Source organism: Carassius auratus, chromosome 50, assembly GCF_003368295.1.
Source record: "Carassius auratus strain Wakin chromosome 50, ASM336829v1, whole genome shotgun sequence".
NCBI classification, from domain to species: Eukaryota; Metazoa; Chordata; class Actinopteri; order Cypriniformes; family Cyprinidae; genus Carassius; species Carassius auratus.
This window is the reverse complement of record NC_039292.1, coordinates 9,033,713-9,055,530: the sequence shown is the minus strand read 5'-3', so window position 1 is coordinate 9,055,530 and position 21,818 is coordinate 9,033,713. Positions and strand designations below refer to the sequence as shown.

The 21,818-nt window shown below is 36.3% G+C and overlaps 1 protein-coding gene across 2 annotated transcripts; it reads left to right on the top strand.

Annotated features, from left to right (window-relative positions):
• Nucleotides 1–1,174: 1,174 nt before the first annotated feature.
• On the top strand, nucleotides 1,175–21,763 carry LOC113066886 (plasma membrane calcium-transporting ATPase 1-like). 2 transcript variants are annotated; one of them, XM_026238993.1, is made up of 21 exons: nucleotides 1,175–1,354; nucleotides 3,404–3,535; nucleotides 4,769–5,185; nucleotides 7,873–8,070; nucleotides 8,868–9,125; nucleotides 9,819–9,944; nucleotides 10,079–10,318; nucleotides 13,012–13,158; nucleotides 13,321–13,535; nucleotides 13,634–13,876; nucleotides 14,188–14,429; nucleotides 14,878–15,115; nucleotides 15,278–15,457; nucleotides 15,537–15,624; nucleotides 15,712–15,818; nucleotides 17,843–18,034; nucleotides 18,123–18,336; nucleotides 19,278–19,489; nucleotides 19,571–19,678; nucleotides 19,766–19,954; nucleotides 20,277–21,763. In XM_026238993.1, the coding sequence occupies exons 3-21, from the start codon at nucleotides 4,996–4,998 to the stop codon at nucleotides 20,610–20,612; spliced, it is 3,723 nt and encodes a 1,240-aa protein (XP_026094778.1). In that variant the 5' UTR covers nucleotides 1,175–1,354; nucleotides 3,404–3,535; nucleotides 4,769–4,995; the 3' UTR covers nucleotides 20,613–21,763. The 2 variants fall into 2 exon arrangements, with proteins under 2 accessions (XP_026094778.1, XP_026094779.1); XM_026238994.1 differs by lacking the exon at nucleotides 3,404–3,535.
• The last annotated feature ends 55 nt before the right edge of the window (nucleotides 21,764–21,818 follow it).

Genomic DNA, 21,818 nt, shown 5'->3' with positions numbered 1-21,818 from the left:
CAGAAACTGTTAGGTTTCCAAAATTGTTCAAAATATATATATATTTTTTGTGTTTCACAGAAAAAGAAAGTCATGTTTGGATTGACATAAATTACAGACTTTTAATTTTTGAAGGGACTATCCGTTTAAGTGGCCTTTTTTAATATTATATTATTTAATTAATATTATCTGCAAGCAGGTTTTTTTTTTCTCTCTAAATACACTTTTGAGATTTTAAGTTCACATTAAATACAAATAAGCATACTCTTTTTTCAGAAAGGTTAATACTGCAAATGGGAGGCAGGGGCGGATGCTCAATCGACCATGGGCTGTGGCGCAGCAGGTTTTAGCCATGGAGTCCTCGTCGCGAGAGCCTGCCACGCTGTAGCCGAGCGGATAGGCAGCACTATTTATAGATAATCCTGTTTGAGCGAGGTCTTGCTCTCTACCGTCCCTGAGACAGAGCAGTGGAGTTAAACGCTGACGAGAAGCTTTTAGCTCATCATACCAATCAAAAAACTGAACACATACACAAATCACATTCAGGATTTTTCTATACGTATTATGGCAATATTTTCACTAAAGCCGTAACCACTATAGAGTCTGTGGGGGTATTATTAAATACATATGTCCAAACAGTACACCCCAATTTGTAATAATCTTGATGCTGCTCTGCTAAATTTTATTACCCATTACTCTGTTTGATATTTGAATAAAAATATTAATAATAAACTTTATAATAAAAAGTTATATTTTTCAGCCTCAGCGCTCATCAGTGTCAATGTTTGGGATGGCCAATCAAATCAAAGAAGGCGGGGTTTTACTTTGCGTGCCATTTGTTTTTAGGGTCAAATAGTGTGAGGTAAAAATAAGATGTAAATAGATAAACATGTCATATTACAACTGTTTTGCAATTTAAAATGTTATATTCAATGATACAATCTTCCCGACGTTTTTGTCACATCATCTTGAATTGAAACTACTGTCATGTAGGTTAGCATTAACTGATTCGTTTAAAAAAAAACGATGTGTGTGTGTGTGTTTGGATGTTGAGCTACAGTCTTTAGTAAAATAATTGGTAAATATATGGCTTTCCTCTTGTTGCTAATAATAATACATCAAGTTTACCATGGCCCGCTTATCCGTCACACCTACGTGTCTTTGCTGGTTGCTGGTGATGACAGCTGTTTCAGCAAGGGACGACACCTATACCTGGGACCAGCGCTGACCAATGGGAGTGCAAGTTAAATCCCGAGCCGCGCCTCTGACGTAAATACTCCACGGACTCGAGCGCGGTGGGCGGGTCGTCACGGATGAGTGTGGATCCACGGCGAGAGACTGTTGATGCCTAGGAACTGACGCCCACCGGTCCAAAGTGAGTACACATGTAGCCTAAGCAAAGAAAAGCTGTTATTATACACTATTCGGGCTAAAATTGTTGTTACAGATATTACAGTAGGGACCAAATAGCAAGCCAATAGAGATAGAAAATGTTTAATAGCGTAAACAGCCTACTGTTTAAAGTTATTCTAATGGGAATCGTGTGATTAATACTCGTTTTTTTGCATGCCTGTTTTTCTTATACAACCCTAAATGCTCTGCTTTATAATTTCTGACAGGAAAATGTTATTCTTTATGCTAATTCATTAGGTTACTGTTCCTTCAAAAAATATTTTTAGATGAATCTCTGCAGATAATTCAATGTCAACTGCTTGTAGGTTATTCTGGTAGATCTTCGCGTGCATCGGTCAAATCTAGTCTACTGACAGAGTTTTTTTAGTCCGTCTTGTAAAGGTAATGTGCATATTCCAAGATAGAGATCATGGGCCCTTTATGCGCGCAGTGCTATTTGCATTGAAAGCAAAATGATTTCATAACTCCCTTGCGACATGTTTTCTGCTTTGGTGGTCAGTGAGCTTTGGGTTTGATTCGTCTTCAAGTTAGGGTTATAATTTGTTTAGAATTTTATGGTAATTAAATTGGACAATGGCATAATAGCAACATTTTAGCCAGTCAGGGTTCGAAAGGGAAGTTGATGTGGTCTTAAACAATTCTTTAATATATATAGGCCTATAATATACGTTATATTTATATACAAGTTCTTGTTTGGATAACGCCGAAGTTTCATTACAGACGCTGATGCCGAAGTTTCATTACAGATGCTATAGATGCTAATAACACAAGTTGCATAGGCTAGGAGGTGGTAACCATAGCAACAGTTCGCTGTTCAAGCGCATCCTTCATAGATAGCCTATACAAATCTGCTTTCCTTACTTCGATGAAATGCATATCATTGTTTATATTATTATATGTTTACACATAACAAATGTACCCCAAAACACTTTAATATTTTGATTTAAACATTTGATATAAACTTTTAAGATGAGTGTGTGTCACTTTGAGTAAACATCAAATTACTTACTTAAGATAATTCCTTAAAAACTACTGAAAGACTTTGACTTTTGTGACGTTTTAAAGCACTAGATTTTCAAGCCAGTAGAGACAGTTCTGGATCGCTCTATACAAAGTGCATTATGAAAGAGCCTCGGTCTGTAAAAGGTTATTTCTTTGTTGGAAAAAAAATTACCTGTTTTGGTAAGGAGTTATGTGTCACTCAGCAAAAAAATATAGGCTACAACACTAGACAAGTTCTGTCTGGATATAGATATATATTTACTTTGCCCTTTAGAATGGCAAATTATTCCTGTCAAATTCTCATTCATTAACATTTCTCACTTATTTACTTTATTTAGACGGTAAGATTCCACATCTGACTTGCAGAGCATCATGCGGCATCACAATGTGACTCACACTCATTCACAGCATGAGTAAATATAGATTTGCAGCATTCTGTCACAGAAACGTTCACAAAATATTTCAGATTATTTTAGAGATAATTTAGTTTTAAACAGAAATAAAAAAGGTCATATAAGTAGATATTTTTTATCAAAAGATAATCTTGCTATACCAGTAAATAAATTATACATAATACATCTAATAGAGTCATTCAGGCTGTTTCTTTAAGCCTTATTCTAGCGATTCTTTATCAAATTCCTTTTTTACTGGTACAAGTCTGTTTGTGATTCAAATAAATGCTTTTTGTATACAGAAGAGCTCTTGTGCCTCTGGCTTTATCCGGCTGCACTTAGTTCCCCCAGAAGTCTGAATGAACTGAGGGTCTCTAGGAATGAGTGAATATGTTTGTCTGTGTTCAACAGTGCGTAGTCTTCTCTATGGCAGCAGTGGCTCTGTGTCTCACTACTGCCACAGATTGACTAATTAGATTAAGCAAGGAGCTTTCCTGAGATAATCATTCAGAAAGCCATTTCCTCTAGTGGAGACTCTGCGCCGCAAGACCGTACAGTGAAGGTCAAATAATGTAATTTTGTAAAGGAGCAATTTGGCATTTTGCTTTGTGTTACAGAGTTTGTGTTGTTTGGAGTAGTGGAACGTGACGGCGAGTCGTTCAGTCTCTGAAAGCAGCACCTTCTGACTGCGCTGGTCGGGGGACTGCATTTGTCTCATTATTGCCACAATGGACATGTAAAACAAATCTGTGAGTACTTTTCCATCTGTTTTATGATAATGAATTGAAGTACATTGACTATCATGGTTTGTTTTAGTTTAGTGCCTCTGTAAAATCAATGTCTTAGTAATTTGTTTGGCAGGTTTTCTTATGTAACTGGGAAATAAAATACTCATTTGATGCAGATATAAAGGTAAAGGTAAAACTCCAATAGTTTTGTGAGGTACATTTAATGATCAAAGAAATTAGCAGCGCTTTAAAGTCTTAACAATGCAAATTTATTCAAGATGACCCAAACATGTTTTGATGTCCCTGACCTTTGAGAGGGCTTTAGATGTCACCGCAAAAAGCCTTTGAATCTCAACATAATTTACAATTATTAGGGCCCGAGCACTGCAGTGCGAGGACCCTATTGGAATTGCTCCGTTTATTATTATTTATTTTTCTTTCCTTATTTAGTTATATGTTGGAAAGGAATATGTAAAAAGATAAAAGTGCAGACAATGTTTTCTTTTTTTATTCTTGTCTCTTTAATGATTTAATGTAAACTTTTTTGTCAGTATAATAAAAATAAAATAAATAAATAAAATAAATGAAAAATAAATTTACAATTATAAAAGATTGTAGATTTCATTGCTGACTTTGGTGGAAATTGTTTATTTATTTATTTTTCCAATCCATGGTTATAATATTACCTAAAACTAAAAGATAAAACTTGAATTAAATGACCATTAGAAAAACTGCCTTTTACAACTAACTGAAATAAATTTAATATGAAGCACTGAAATGAATAGAAACAAATTAAAACTGAAATATAAATAATAAACAATATTAATATGACACTTTTTCAAATTACGCTTTCTTTCGAATACTTTGTTTCCCACTTTCTTTCTTTTTTCGAACCCAACTTTTGAGTCATGTCTGTTGTCTTTGGCAGGTCTCTCTTCTAGACGAGATGCTGGTTTTATGTAACAGAACTAATTTTAGCCTTCCATTCTTTAAGCAGACGTGACAGATCTTTCCACTCAAGGGCCATTACAAAAGCCAGCTGTCACTTTGCATACCTGTCAACATCATCTTTAACCATCTTTAACCAATTGTGTTGATTGACAGGGGTATCACTTGATCTGACAGATGTGACAGAACATGAATAATCAAATTTTATTTGGCTTCAATTTGAAATTATTTGGCTTAAATGGTCATATAAGCTGACATGGGAATGACACCGCATGTAATGAGCTTGCTTATGTTTTTTTGTTTTAGATGTAACTTGGTGCAAACCTGATGATTTGACCTCCTGTGACTCTGGTCAACCTAAGATGAGAGAAAATACACCAGAAAATCAAATGGAAATGGCATTTGAATTACATCTGGCGTCTCATCAGAAGAGTCGGTTTTTGTGTCCCTGAAAAATAAAGTCTGGGTATTGTCACCGCTTACCTCAGGGGAAGCCACTTCTCCTCCATTTTTTGGTGCACTTCAGCAGAACTATGGCCAAAAACTCATTCCGTGGGTCGAAGTACAAGACAGAGGCCAATCATGATGGAGATTTTGGCTGCACACTCAAAGAACTTCGATCACTCATGGAACTCAGAGCGACCGATGGATTACAGAGGATTCAGGAGTGCTATGGAGATGTTCAGGGACTCTGTTCCAGGTTAAAATCATCACCAATAGATGGTAAATATTTCCTTTGCTACCATTGTTAATGTTTATGCATTAAATGACATTGATAAAAATACACACTTCTTTTAACACCAAAATTAATAAACCGGCTAAAAATGTATATTTAATTAAATTGGAAAATTTACAGAATTTGCAATTTTGGCCAATATGTTGATTGTTATTTTCATATAATTATTTTTAGATCATTGCCGATAACTAATAAATGGTCTAATAAATTTTAAGATTTGCTTAAGACTGCATTTATCAGTGTATAAAATTGTGGCTGAGCTTTAGATGACAATTAAGGTAATCTAATTATGAAAACAGAGGAAATAAGCATGCACAATTAAATATCCAATATCAAGTGATACCAATACATAAAAAAATCTCTAATATCGTCCGGTTACCAAGATGGTTTCTAAATATCATGCATTCCTAGAAAAATAAAACATTTAACCAAATGGTTTAGTGACAACTTGGTGGTTATAGATCTGAGCTGAGCAAAGGTTGTATGTTCAAACTTTATGAGGGTTGATCCATGACCTCTCACCATTTCAGCCTTGAGCAAGGCACTTAACCTCAGGCTCTTCCTGGAAGACCGTCTCCGTAACAAGTGCAGCGTAATCGCTTTGGATAATTGTGTGAGCTAAATAACTAATTAGCAATTAGACGTTTCAGACATCTTTTCCATGTGCTTTTTCCTTTCACCATTAGCTCTGGAGCTTTCACCAAGGACGATATTTTAGCTTTAAAAAGCTCTCTCACAATTTCCCTTTTACAGTGGAGCTATAATGACATATAATGAACTACATAGTTCATTTGCATGATCCAGTTGAAAGGATGTGCCTTTAAGAAGAAGTTGTACCACTTTATACAGTTGCTAATCTGTTAGCATGTCTATTTTTGACCATATTATAAAGGATTGTCATCAAGCAAATGCAGTTTACCTAGATATATTCCATTTTTCAAGTCTAACTCTTGTTTTACAGCATATCATTTTGCATTATCATTATGTCACTTTAAATTAAGTTCAATGTATTTACATTAGTTAACATGAACTAACTATGAAAAATACTTCTAAAGCATTTATTAATCTTAGTCAATGATTATTTCAACTAATACATTATCAAAATCAAAGCATTCATGCGTTAACCAATGGTACATTTTATTATGAAGTGTTACCTTTATTTTAAACTATTGACAGCCCTAATAATTTCAATTATTATTTCTGTTTTATATATTTTTCTCTGAATCATTCCAAGTGACCCTGGATAGGAATGAAAGCTACAATTACAGTACATAATTTCTAACCAAATTACAGTTATTATGTGTCCGTCAGTTGACCGTTACCGCTGAACATTATTGCCTTTCTAACTTATTGCTGTTCTTGTTACTTTTTTGTTACTTTGGTTATCAAAAGTGACCATCATGTCATCTTGGATTTTACAGTTCCTCTTTTTGCTTATTTTTGCTTACCTTTTTATCCATCTCCTTCTGTGCTTCTAGTTTAGACTAACCTGTCTTTATATTATTTCAGCGAGCTCAACTCCAATCATTTGTCTAACACCATGATCAGCTTATGTTTCCCTTGATATTTCCAGCGAAATATGTTTACACTCTCCTCTTGTGATTCTTTCATCTAAGATTTGTATTTATAAATACACAATCTGTCTTTTATGGAAGAGTCCTATCTCTTGATAAAATCAGACCTTGATTATTGTTTTTTAAATGCCTATTTACCTAATCATCCATCTATATTTTCCACTTCGATATGCATTGGCTTACCAAATCCGCACTGACATATTTAGCTCTGTCATGAGCCATAACAGACAGTTGTAGTTGTGACAGGTGGGACCAGATCAATTTACCTCATGTAATCCCACTCACCTTAAACCGAGGCAGGCTCTTCATTGCTCCGCTTCATGCTAATCTCACCGGCGATGCTCTGCTGCATGGGGTTTACAGTCATTTTTGCCCTTGCCAACAGTGGGTAAACCTTTGAGGGGGCAGAGGACTGGCGTTTTGTAATTGAGCAAGGGAAGAAAGAGAGGGATTACACTGTGTTAGTGTTCAGGCTGTGCTCTTGCTTGCGTGGGGAGTGGAAAACTAGTATTTTGTGGAATCCATTATGTTTCAAATGAAAAGCAAAGTAAAAACCCTCTCCAAATCCAATTCAGTTTCTCAAGAGTTTTAAAATTAAACTTGATCCATCTGTCATTGTACTATTTTGAAATATGTTTTTTAATGTGCAGTTGCAAACTATATGCCATACGGATGTTAAGATCATCTAAATGTCATAAGCAATTCAAACATGGTCAATAATAATTATCTTTAGTGACCTATCAGAAATCTTTGTACAATCTGGAGGTGTTGTTAAATATCTTGACTGTAGTTGTATATCTTTTTATATGGTGTAATAAAAATTGTATAATATTTTTTTTTTCAACCAGAACAATAAGCTTATTTGATATGGCAAAAAAAGTTACATATTTGTTGTGGTTATTTGCTTTTTGTTCCATTTTATGACAGTAATCTTAATAATTATTATAATCTATACCTCAATATTTTCTGTAATGGTAATGAGATGCACTGATTTGTTTTTATATAAAACAGATTATTGGAGTGATGTCCAAATGTGTTACTTGCTATTTGTTTCCATACCAAATATCTTAATGTTTATTCTGCTCTTTCTCTCTGTTTAGGGTTAAGTGGACATTCTGATGACATTTTGAGAAGAAAAGAAGAATTTGGAAAGAATTTTATACCTCCTAAAAAGCCAAAGACATTCCTACAGCTAGTGTGGGAAGCATTGCAGGATGTGACTCTAATTATTTTGGAAGTTGCAGCAATAATATCCTTAGGCCTTTCCTTCTATAAACCTCCTAATGCAGAGAGAGAAAGTGAGTATCGTAGGGATTTTAAGCTCACTATGAATAACATACCTCTATTTTATTTACTCAGTGGAGCTGTTGAATAACAATTAATCTGAAACTGTCCTGAAGGTGACGTAGTGCTATTATGTATTCAGCTCACTCAGGACCTCTGTTTTTAGGGTAAAAAAATACTTTTAACTGAGCTCTGCTGCACATGTTCTTTTGTGTTTCCAATTGCACAGTCCTTCTCTTCCTTTACTAAAAGTGTACCCTGCTTGTAAATGCAGCTATGCACCTCAAATATCCTATCAACATTTTAGACTTACATATTGTTCAAGTGTTTGGAGCTGGAAAGATTTTTAAAAAAAAATTTTTGAAGGCAGCTTGAAGGCTGCATTTATTTGATCAAAAATACAGTAAAAGCAATACTTGTTAATTATTGTAAAATATTATTGCGACTTAAAATAACTGATTTGTGTGTTAAGATGTTTTAAAAAGTAATATATTAATTTGATGTTAAAAACTTAATTTTTAGCAGCCATTATTCCAGTCTTCATTGTAACATGATATTTAAGAAATCATTTTAGTATGCTATTTAGTATTTAGTATCAGCATTTTATTATGCTGATTTGTCGTTCAAGAAACATTTCTTATTATTATCATTGTTGAAAACAGTTGTGCTGCTTAATATTTGGGGGAAAACTGATTAATTTATTCAGAATTCTTTGATGAATAGAATATATATTATATGTATATATATATAAGATTATACATACAAGTTGCTGTAGCAGTTATTTCTTACAGTGACTTTCTCATTGGTGCAGACTGTGGTAGGGCGGCTGGAGGAGTTGAGGACGAGGGTGAAGCAGAGGCGGGCTGGATTGAGGGTGCTGCCATCCTCTTGTCTGTCGTTTGCGTGGTTCTTGTCACAGCCTTTAATGACTGGAGCAAGGAAAAGCAATTCCGTGGACTGCAGAACCGCATTGAACAAGAGCAGAAGTTCACTGTGCTCCGAGCCGGTCAAGTCATTCAGATTCCTGTGGCCGAGATTGTGGTTGGAGACATTGCACAAGTAAAATATGGTAAAATTATGGTCTCCCTTAAGATGCTTTTAATATTTTAAACAATGAAGAATTAGGCTTGATATATTTCTTTAAACTCATATGCTGTTAAATGAAAATGTTTAAAGAATGGTTATGCAGCTCTTGCCATAGAGTGACAGTTTATGGTGACCATATCTGTCAAGCTTCAAAAAAAGGTAAAAAAAAATAAATAAATGAATAAATCTACACTGAAAAAAAATGGTGTAGGATTTACTTTCACATTTTCCATTTAATTATAGCGAATAAACAAATAAGCTTCAAATAAACATGAAATTTTAAGGTAGAAAGATTGAAATAGTGTGTGAGTCTTGTGTAACATCAATGAACACAACACACCATCTTTTAAATTGTGCATGTTAATGTGCTAGATTAAAGATTCATAGCAAGTCAAGAATTAAACTGCTTTTTTAGTTCTTTCATTGGTATTTTTACTTTTTGGAGTTTGACAGTCATGGAATGAACTGTTGTTTAATGGAAAATAGCTGTATGAAGATAAATTATGAAATTATCTTTTATCTTGGCTTAACTGCTCTTTAAAAAAATAATGCATATACATTTTTTTTTTTTGTCATTTGCTGTGCTAAATTGAAAACCTCTCCTTTGGCTTGCTGTGCAAACATCTGCCTATTGTGTCTCAGATGACGCCATCTGTCCTTTGCTTTGTGTTTGCAGGTGACCTCCTTCCTGCTGACGGTATACTAATCCAAAGCAATGATCTAAAAATTGACGAGAGCTCCCTCACTGGAGAGTCGGACCATGTCAAAAAAACTGTGGACAAAGACCCCATGCTTCTTTCAGGTTTTGCCTCTTCTTTATTTTTTTGAATGTGACTATAATAGTATCAATCTAAAGGTCAAGACTAATACAGTTTTGCCATTGTCATACTAATATACAGTACCTGTTACATGCCAATTTTTGCCCTGTTTGCTCAGGCACGCATGTGATGGAGGGCTCCGGAAAAATGCTGGTCACAGCAGTGGGGGTGAACTCTCAGACGGGGATCATCTTCACTCTCCTAGGACACGGAGATGATGATGATGATGATGATGATGCGGAGAAAAAAGAAGAGAGGGAGAGGAAAAAGAGGGAGAAGGAGGAGAAAAAGCGGGAGAAAGAAGAGAAAAAGAAAGAAATGGAGAGGAAGAAGAAGGAGAAGAAAGAAAAAAAGAAAAGTATGTCCCTAAAGATGGGTTCATGAAATGCATTTCCAAAATAATTCCTTAAGTATCCATTCAGTACTAACCAAGTTTGGGATTTCACTCCAAATTAAACTTTTAGTAAATACACTGAAAAAAAAAAGTGGTTTCCAGAATTCTACTGTAAAATATACAGTAACAACATTTTAGTACCGTCATTTCATTAACTGATATAATGTTAATATACCAACCTACTGAAGAACTGAAATCTGTTTTGTACCTTTGTAATAAATACATTGATAACCACCAAATGCAGGTGGTTATGAGAAAGTCATGTGACGAACCAAAGCCCATCACAAGCAGCTTTTAAATAATAACATATATAGAAGATACACAGTGTCATTCACACAAGCTGTAAATCATGATGAGACTCATTAAACTGAAATATCCAATAAACATTAATTTAACAACATTTTATGTAACATACAACCCTAATAAACATAACATAGTTATTTCAAAGAAAAAACATAAAAAAATACAAAACTGAAATACAACGAAGAGAATTCTGGGAATGTCAGTTTACGATTTTTCCCTGTAAATTTTACAGGAAAGGTTAACCATTTAACAGGTTTGTACTGTAGCATTTTCACAGTTTTTTACCATTAAAATCACAGTCACTTTTTACAGTGTATGCAAGTTATTTGAAATGCATTGCCTTTGCCAGGGACTAGATACGTAATTTTAAACATATTCAACATGGATACTGCAAGAGTCACATCATTTCTAAATCACAGATATTTGATTGATTCATGTCACTTTTCAGCAGCCAAAAAGCCAGATGTAACCGATAAAAAGAAAGGTGTGTATTAGCACATATGCTGTAACCGTACATCATAGCGTTTCCTTTAGATCAGTGATTCTCAACTGGTGGGTCGTGATGTAAAAATGGGTCACAGATCTGTTGTCATGGTTAAAAAAATGCTAAATGCAAATAATAATATGCAGCTAAACAGATAATTGGGCATTGCTTCCTGTATCTTTTATTGGTAAATCAACACCAAACGTGGACCATAAATTGGTTTTGAGCAAATTCATCTACCACTTGGATAAATCTAATCAAATTAGTCAGGTGTCATTCTGTCATTGTCAGAAAACATGAAAAAACTATGCAAATGCAGCAAAATATGAACCAGACAGCTTTAAGGGTTCATGTGCACCTAAGATACATGATTTGTGTTGGCCACAATTTTTTACTTTTTTTTTTTTTTTGCAAGAACCCATCTAAATTTAAGAGACATTTTTAAGCCAAATTTGACATTTTCCCTATTCAAATGGTTTTATTAATAATTTTGTACACTGATGGTAATATGTAGGTAACACATTTCAGTATTTGATATTAAGTTAATTTTTTGTTACTTTTGCATGACAAAACTAGTTGAGAACCACTGCAGGAGCATTACATGAAATAGCAGTCAGTGACTTAGTTCAGTCAGTAGTTGATCCTTCGGCACGCATTGTGTATCTTTCTTTCTTTCTTTCCTTCTTTCTTTCTTTCTTTCTTTCCTTCTTTCTTTCTTTCTTTCTGTCTTTCTTTCTTTCTTTATGTACTGAGTGAATAAGTTGTGAGAATGTCTTGTGAACATATGGTTGAATCTATTAGCTAACTGTGCTCTTCACTCTTTCCATGCTGATTAGAAGAAAGAAGATTAGGGCCTACAGTTCTGCTTTTTCCTCTTGTGCACATACAAGCAGACTCATGCTGTAATTCTCCAGAGCATTTCCTCTTCTTTTTCTCTGCACATGGTTTTAAACAGTTTTTAAAGGGGTCATAAGACACTATTTAATTTTTTTCCTTTCTCTTTGGAGTGTTAAAAGCCCTTGGTGCATAAAGAAGATCTGTAAAGTTGCAAAGACTAATGTGTCAAATCCAAAGATACATTCTTTATAAAAGTTAAGACTTGTCCACGCCCCCCTGAAGTGGCTCATTTAAACACGCCCCCACATCTCTACATCACAATGTGGGAAGATTAGCAAAACGCCACCCAAATGTTCACGCAAAGAAAGAAGGCATACCTTTTATTCTAGCTGCTGCCGCCAGTGCCATTTCGTGGAGAAACTATGTGTTTCATTATGAAAGTGAAACTACTCACTTCATCGTGCCTAGAGCAAGGCAGTCTGGCTCTTATGACTCATGGTATGTAAGTAGGTACATATGTAAAGGATTTGACACTGATGATTCAAAGGCGAGTTTTGAGCAGTGTAGAGTAGCGCTTGTTGTTTGAAATTTCTCAGATCACAAATGCAGACATGGTTTTATGTTAACATGGCAACGCAACGCGTAAAAAGACAGTATAAGTCATTATAATCAGTAATTATTTCCCCACTGGATGCAGCAAGTGCCTCATTTGTAATGGGTTTTATTGTTTTTGTCCTGTCATGCTGGTGTTCTGATGGGGACACGCCATAACAATATATGTTGAGAGGCGTAACATTTCCGTTAGACGCTTTAAACATTTGGCCAATCACAACATACTGGATAGCTGGCGAATCAGTGTACACCTTGCTTTTCAGAAATTTAAATGTGTTTCAGAAGGCAGGGCATAGAGGAGAAACAATAATGTACATTATGATTAAAATAATGTGGTTTTTTAACCTTAAACCACATAAACAGATTATAAGTACATTTAAGTAAGATTTATTTTAACATCACTGGTTTCTGCCTTATTCAGAGAAGGATGGAGGCACAGTGGAGATGGAGCCCCTCAACAGTGATGATGACACAGAAGAAGAGCCGAAAAAAAACAAGATTCCAAAGAAAGAGAAATCAGTACTTCAAGGGAAGCTTACCAAACTAGCAGTACAAATCGGGAAAGCAGGTAAAAGATAAATAAATGAATAATAAAATAAAATAAATAAACATTTTACAGTGTACAGAATATTTTCTTTTTGGTCCACTTCATTTGTTTTTCCTTGTATTAAAACTCCTAGTAAGACTTGCGAAGAATGTAATGTTCATGTGTGTGTGTTTTTTTTTCCAGGGCTCTTCATGTCAGCCATCACAGTCCTCATTCTTGTGGCGCTGTTTTTGGTGGACACTTTCTGGATTCAAGGGCTTCCCTGGATTAAAGACTGCACTCCCATCTACATCCAGTTCTTTGTCAAGTTCTTCATCATCGGCGTCACTGTGCTGGTTGTTGCCGTGCCTGAAGGTTTACCGCTTGCTGTCACTATTTCATTGGCCTATTCTGTGAAAGTAAGTGGTCTGCCTTTTGCAGAAGTTTCTTGACAAACTTGTACATACAGAAGTTGTAAAATCATCTATGAAGTAAAATTATCTGTCATTCCCCGTAGAAAATGATGAAGGACAACAACCTGGTGAGGCATCTGGACGCTTGCGAGACAATGGGAAATGCCACGGCAATTTGCTCTGATAAAACAGGCACCCTAACCATGAACAGAATGACAGTGGTTCAGGTGTATATTGGAGACAGACACTACAAGAAGGTCCCGGAACCTGAACTGATTCCTGGCAACATCATGAATCTTCTCGTCACAGGCATCAGTGTTAACTGTGCATATACTTCAAAAATAATGGTAGCAAACTATATTTTGCTTGAACGTGAACTTTTAAATATACAGAGGATCCAAAAAAAACATGTCCTCAAGAGAATGTGTTTCAAATTATGTCAGAATTTGTCATTATTTCAAATTCATGTTTGTTTGAAGATTTATTGATTTAAATATAATTTTTAAATAAGATATTATCATTTATTTAAAGATAAATCATTGTGGTTTCAGACTTTTAGACCACACTGTATTTAAACTTTTTTAGTCAGCATTATGCAATATGTTTTGTTAGACTAGACTTGGTTTCATGATTTTAATGAACACTTTATTCTGTCTAGGCTGCTGAGAAAGAGGGCGGTCTGCCCCGTCAAATTGGGAACAAAACTGAATGTGCCTTGCTAGGGTTTATCACTGGATTACGAAAAGATTACCAAGCCATTCGCAATGAATATCCTGAGGAAAAAATTTACAAAGTCTACACTTTCAACTCAGTCAGGAAATCCATGAGCACAGTCCTAAAAAATCGAGATGGAAGTTACTGTATGTTCAGCAAAGGAGCATCAGAAATCCTCCTGAGGAAGTAAGTACACATTCAATATTTCAGGTGATTTGCTATTTGCTAGATAATAATACAAATTGTATTATTATGGTGAAGTAAGTTCTCATTCAACAGAGCACTTCATTGGTCAAAAAATCTTTATAGTTCAGGTTGAGTCATCAATATTTTAGTCAAGTTTTCCTGGGTATGTAGACCATTTAAAAATTTGAAAACTCTTTAGATTCTGTTACATTAGTAAAATTTTACTGACTTTCAATAATATAGTGATGCACAAAGCACCAGTCACACAGAAGCCACTTTCAAACCAAGCACCTTTCTGTTGGTCAACACGCCATATTCACAGGAAACGGTGAACTTGATTGTGAAATCTGCATGGTTCAAAGTTTAAATATGCACGTGAAACTACATGCTTGTATCATTAACTTTCCAAAAAGTTATAATACTTTCATAATATTTATTATTTGTCCAGGTGCTATCAAGTCCTGACAGCCAATGGCGAAGCCAAAGTCTTCAGGCCCATTGATCGGGATGACATGGTGAAAAAGGTGATTGAGCCCATGGCCTCTGAGGGTTTGCGGACCATCTGCCTCGCTTACAGGGACTTCCCTGTTTCGGATGGGGAGCCTGATTGGGATAATGAGACAGATATCCTGACTGGACTTACCTGCATTTGTGTGGTGGGCATTGAGGATCCTGTTCGGCCAGAGGTAACTGCTCACTTGACCAGTAATTCACTCCTATTCCATCCACTTTATATGGAAAATATACATTTGACAGTTAAAATAAAGCAAAAACATGCTGAAGTGCTCATTACTGTTAGTCAGCATGTGTTTGTTGACACTTAACACCGGATGGTATGATCACCACAGGTCCCCGATGCTATTAAGAAGTGCCAGCAGGCAGGCATCACTGTACGCATGGTCACAGGGGATAACATTAACACCGCTCGAGCTATTGCAACCAAGTGCGGCATTCTCCATATAGGCGATGACTTCCTTTGCCTTGAAGGAAAAGAGTTCAACAAACGAATACGCAATGAACTTGGAGAGGTGAGGTGGTCAAAATTAAAAAATAGATCAGTTTTCATTCAAATGAAAGGTTGATATTAAGATCTTATCATATTTTCAGATTGAGCAAGAGCGGCTGGACAAGGTCTGGCCCAAACTGCGTGTACTTGCGAGATCTTCTCCAACTGATAAGCATACGTTGGTCAAAGGTAATGAGTTTTAAACAGGACTGTTGTTAAAATTGTGGTGACTAATACAGTCTGAAAGCAAATAAAATGTTTTGCTGTCTCTTTCAGGTATAATTGACAGCACCATACTAGAACAGAGACAAGTAGTTGCTGTCACTGGAGACGGAACCAATGATGGCCCTGCGCTAAAAAAAGCTGATGTTGGATTTGCAATGGTAGGACTTATCAGAATTGAAAAACTTCAATTTTGTTTCAATCTAAGTTGCAGATTTAATCTGAATGGACCTTGGTCTGGGTATTGGGATATTTAATTTCTGACAGGAATGAAAGTGAGGCTTTGAGAGTTAGAAGTACAGTGTTTTGGGGGGATTTGTAATGTTTGGGGGGAGTTGTAATCTTTTTTACACCAGCACGCCCATGGGTGCACAGATGGGTGCAAATGTATTTGCTATTTAAACAATGCAGCACAGGATGGGAAAATGAGAACTGTCAGGCTGAAACTAGCAAAAACACTTATGCCGCGCCTTACGCCACTTTGCTCCAGGTGTATGATTTGGCCCATAATCTTAAGAAAGGTTCATTGTGCAATAAAGAAATACTCCAAAAAAAGTTTAATTATAACTTTATATCAGTAAGTCTTAAGTGTTATGCCAATAAATATGTTAATGGTTTTTGAAGTATACTGAAATTAGTGTAGAATATCACTAATAGATTGCTAGGAAATTTCACAATTAATTACAAAGTAATGTCAAGTCACACATTGAAATGTTGTTGACTACCGGTAAATGTTAATGTGCCTTTAATGTTTCCATCACGCATTTTAATGCAATTTTCCAAAACTAGCATGAATGTACACTGAACAAATTTATAAACGCAAGACTTTTGTTTTTGCCCCCATTTTTTCATAAGTTGAACTCAAAGATCTAAGACTTTTTCTATGTACACAAAAGGCCTATTTCTCTCAAATATTGTCCATAAATCTGTCTAAATCTGTGTTAGTGAGCACTTCTCCTTTGCTGAGATAATCCATCTATCTCACCGGTGTGGCAGCATGTATAGACAGCATGATTAGTGCACAGGTGTGCCTTAGGCTGTCCACAAAAATATGCAGTTTTATCACACAGCACAATGCCACAGATGTTGCAAGTTTCGAGGGAGCGTGCAGTTGGCATACTGACTGAAGTAATGTCCACCAGAGCTGTTGCCCGTGAACTGAATGTTCATTTCTCTACCATAAGCCGTCTCCAAAGGTGTTTCAGAGAATTTGGCAGTACATTCAGCCGGCCTCACGACCACAGACCACGTGTAACTACACCAGCCCAGGACCTCCACATCCATCATCTTCACCTCCAAGATCTTCTGATACCAGCCACCCAGACAGCTGCTGCAAAAATCGGTTTGCATAACCAAAGAATTTCTGCACAAACTGTCAGAAACTGTCTCAGGGAAGCTCATCTGCATGCTTGTCATCCTCATTGGGGTCTCAACCTGACTGCAGTTCATCACTGTAACCGACTTGAGTGGGCAAATGCTCACATTTGATGGCATCTGGCACTTTGGAGAGGTGTTCTCTTTACGGATGAATTCCAGTTTTCAATGTACAGGGCACATGGCAGACAGCATGTATGGCATCTGCCCCATGTTGCAAGGATCTGTACACAATTCCTGGAAGCTGAAAACACCCCAGTTCTTGTATGGCAAGCATATTCATCGGACATGTCACCCATTGAGCATGTTTGGGATGCTCTGGATCAGCATATACGACAGCATGTTCCAGTTCCTGACAATATCCAGCAACTTCACACAGCCATTGAAGAGGAGTGGACCAACATCCCACAGGCCACAATCAACAACCAGATCAACTCTATGCGAGGGAGATGTGTTGCACTGCATAAGGCAATTGGTGGTCACACCAGATACTGAGACATTTTAGAGTGGCCTTTTATTGTGTCCAGCCCAAGGCACACCTGCGCAATAATCATGCTTTCTAATAAGCATCTTGATATGCCACACCTGTGAGTTGGATGTATTATCTCAGCAAAGGAGAAGTGCTCACTAACACAGATTTAGACAGATTTGTGAACAATATTTGAGAGACATAGGCCTTTTGTGTACATAGAAAAAGCCTTAGATCTTTGAGTTCAGCTCATGAAAAATGGGGGCAAAAACAAAATTGTGTTAATAGTGTTCTTGGAAATTTAATTCAGTTTGACAGTGACGTGTCATGATCTGTTTTTAGGGCATTGCTGGTACAGATGTGGCCAAAGAGGCATCAGACATTATCTTGACAGACGATAACTTCAGCAGCATTGTGAAGGCAGTGATGTGGGGGAGGAACGTCTATGACAGCATCTCAAAGTTCCTCCAGTTTCAGCTGACGGTCAATGTGGTGGCTGTCATCGTGGCGTTTACTGGAGCCTGTATTACACAGGTCAGACTTCTGCTTCCTCTTTTTCCTGTCCTCATTGCCACTTCTTTCTTTCTATTAAACGTATTGCTTTGTCCAACTCTTTGCATAGGACTCCCCACTCAAAGCTGTACAGATGCTGTGGGTGAATTTAATTATGGACACATTTGCATCACTAGCACTGGCGACAGAGCCTCCCACTGATGCTTTACTGCTGCGCAAACCGTACGGCCGTAACAAGCCCCTTATTTCCCGCACCATGATGAAGAACATCCTTGGACATGCTGTGTATCAGCTAACCATCATCTTCACACTGCTGTTTGCCGGTAAGGACCACACAAAACATCTAGAGTAGGGTTGATGTTGAAGTTGATGAACGCAACATGCACTAAGTTCACCAAGTTCACTTTATTCACACATTTGCTACATTTCCAACATTTTTGTGGGCAGAGGTTTGTAAGGTTTGAGCAGAATTCTGCCAAAATAAAAACTCATTTAAATATTTAATATAAGTTTGAATGTTTGAAAGTGATGATTTTTTATTTAACTGTACGAATGCATTTTACAACAGTAATGTTTCTGTCTTCCTATTTGTAATAAGCTACACAAACATGTGATAATTATTATTGTTGTTATTCATATTATTAATAGATTGCGTTTCTAAAATGCCAATGTGAATGTAATATGGACTGAGACATTATCAGAACTAAAAGAAGCTTGAGTCTACTTTAAAGGGATAGTTCACCCAAAAATAAAAATTCTGTAGAATGGAAAAAAATAATAATACTATGGAAGTCATTGGGGACCAGCAATTGTTTGGTTTCCAACATTCTGCAAAATATCTTCTTTGGTGTTCAGCAGAATAAAGAAATTCATACAGGTTTGGAACAACTTGAGCGTGAGTAAATGATGACAGAAGTTTAATTTTTGTGTGAACTATCCCTTTACAGTAAAGCTACAAAATAAAACACTTTCCTAAAAAAGATTAAATATGGCATCAATATCTTCCCAAATGCATGCTAAGCTCAAAGCACATGCATAAATGAAGTTAATTGCATTGACTGTGAACTGAGCCATTCTGAAATGTGGAAAACACTTGATGACAATCTGATTGCATGAGTCAAGTGTGCACTTCAGTTTAAACCCCGCAAGGATTAAGGTATCTTGCGTTTAGTAAATCAAGTACATATTAGAGAAAATGTGTCACATCCAAGGGGTTTGACTTGAGCAGCCATTATATCTCTGATTTATTTCATTTTCTTCCCAGGTGAGCAGATCTTTGACATTGACAGTGGCAGGAACACTCCTCTTCACGCTCCTCCTTCAGAGCACTACACCATTGTCTTTAACACATTTGTTATGATGCAGCTTTTTAATGAGATTAACGCTCGAAAGATCCACGGCGAGAGAAATGTTTTCGAGGGCATCTTCAATAACTTGATCTTCTGCTCTATTGTATTCGGGACCTTTATTTTGCAGGTACGTCACATTGTAATCTCTATAAGCCTGAGTCAATTAGCAACAACTGTTCTGAATCCCAACATGGTATTGTTTTTTTAGTTCCTAATCGTGCAGTTTGGAGGGAAGCCTTTTAGCTGTGTAGGTCTCTCTGTTGAGCAGTGGCTATGGTGTGTTTTCCTTGGCTTTGGCTCTCTTCTGTGGGGGCAGGTAGGCCTTGAAAATGATTTTAACTGCTGATGACTTTTGAAATGATGCACTGGGTGATGTATTGTTTTCCTCACCTCCGACCCACAGTTGATTACCACCGTTCCCACAAGTCGCCTGAAGTTCCTGATGACAGCGGGACATGGCACTCAGAAGGAGGAGATCCCTGAGGATGAGCTGGAGGAGATGGAAGACCTGGATGAAATCGACCACGCTGAAATGGAGCTAAAAAGGGGGCAGGTTCTGTGGTGCAGGGGTCTCAACAGAATTCAAACACAGGTACTCAGTGAGGCTTCTTTTTAATTTAATTACCTTACATCCCAAGTTTGATTAGATTTAAAAAATATATATATTTTTTGACTTTTTCTCATGTCTTTTTAAATGTTTTGAATGTATAGATTTTGTCCCAGTCCCAGTTTGTTAATCTGAAAATATAAAGGCCATCATAAATATAGTGAGAGTGCATGTTAAACTGTTATTGAAACAAAAATCAGATTTTTTTACATCAGGTAAATGCAGCCTTGGTAAGCATTAGCAAGTTCTAAATGGTTGAATGTTACTGACCTCTTATTTCAGTTTGGTTTTGATGCTTTTTCTTCAGATCCGTGTGGTTAATGCTTTTCGGGATTTCATGTCCCCTTACGACGGTCTGGAGACACCAAAGTCTCGCAGCTCAATTCACAATTTCATGAGCCACCCTGAGTTCCGTATTGAGGATTCAGAGCCAGCCATTCCTCTCATCGATGACACAGACCCAGAGGAGGATGCACCTACTATACGAAACACCGCTCCTTCCCCACTGCCTCCAGTTTTATCCTCTAATCAGAACAACAATGCAATCGACAACAGAGGCTTTCATCAGCACAAAGATATAGCTAAAACTATCCTTTCGCCGACTCCTGGAAGCCCAATGCACAGTCTGGAAACCTCTCTATAATCTGCTACCACCCTATGTCAGACCACATCAACAACCGAGGACACATTTAGAAGATGGTCAAGGCTTCTGAGCCTTTGATAGTGAACTGGAAAATCTGAAAAACTTTTTTTTTCCCATTATTTTCGTATTTGGCCTACACACCTTGAAAGTGCATGATTTGGGAATGAATGGTGTTGCTCAAATGTTCAAATTCTTTTTTCTTATATTTTGCTCACTCAAAAAATTTGATATAAGGTGTTTCGGCTGTTTTGGATGCAAAAGGTTCACATGTAGTTGCTGCTGTTAAATTGTGAGCAAACAGTTTTTGAAAGTGCACTATTTGCCTCTAAATAAATTTTTTATTTTTTATTTTTAGAAAGCTAGGAAAATATGCAATGCCTCAACATTTTTAAAGGAGTACAGCTGGATGGTAAAAGACAATTTTTATGGGCCTCTTATTTCATGAAATGTAGCTTAACTGCACTGCACTTGCAAAAATGGCATGCACAAGGTCTAGTAAGGGAATGAAATGTTAACTGGTTTACAATGGTACATTGTGCTCAATTTTTTCTTTTTAAATCAAGCAATGTTGAAGGCTGTGCTAAATATTATATTTTCTGTTTAGAGTGTTTTATAAATTTTGATCCACCCCACCTCCTTAAACCACAGACGAGGCTTCAGATACACTACGCAAGTCCCACAAGTTTGTCGAGATGCTGTTTTATTAACTTATTGTGATAGTAATATGAAGTACTTTATTTTTTACTGCAGATATTATTCCTTGTGGGGATATGTTAATGGATTTAACAGAATGTTATAGGATTTGTTACAGAAATGTATACATGGTAAACAATACAAGATTAGTAAAAGAAAATAGGACAGAACTGGAGAGAATTTGTGGGTTCTCTTTATTCTTTATTTTTCACTGTAGTTTCATTCCCATTTTGGGAATGAAGTTTTTCCATCAGTGTTTAATTTATTTATTTATTTATTTATTATTAATATTTTTTATTTTTGGCATTTTTGCCTTTGTTATGATAGGACAGTGAGTAGACGGGAAGCAAAGTGGGACAGGATAGATGTTTATGTAATATATATTTGTAAATATAAATGGTTATTGTGGTTAAATTTACATTTGCAAGTCTTTAAATAATGTGTATGGTTTTTGGCAATAAAGTATGCATATTTAGATTAAGCTAATCATTGGTTTTAATTTGAACACATGTA

What these genes read in the sequence shown, in the direction of transcription:
- LOC113066886 (XM_026238994.1), top strand. Translation starts at nt 4,996, where the DNA reads ATGGCCAAAAACTCATTCCGTGGGTCGAAGTACAAGACAGAGGCCAAT. An exon ending in AGACCCCATGCTTCTTTCAG is followed by an intron (nt 9,945 to 10,078) that starts GTTTTGCCTCTT and finishes CTGTTTGCTCAG; the next exon opens with GCACGCATGTGATGGAGGGC. An exon ending in TCAGAAATCCTCCTGAGGAA is followed by an intron (nt 14,430 to 14,877) that starts GTAAGTACACAT and finishes TTATTTGTCCAG; the next exon opens with GTGCTATCAAGTCCTGACAG.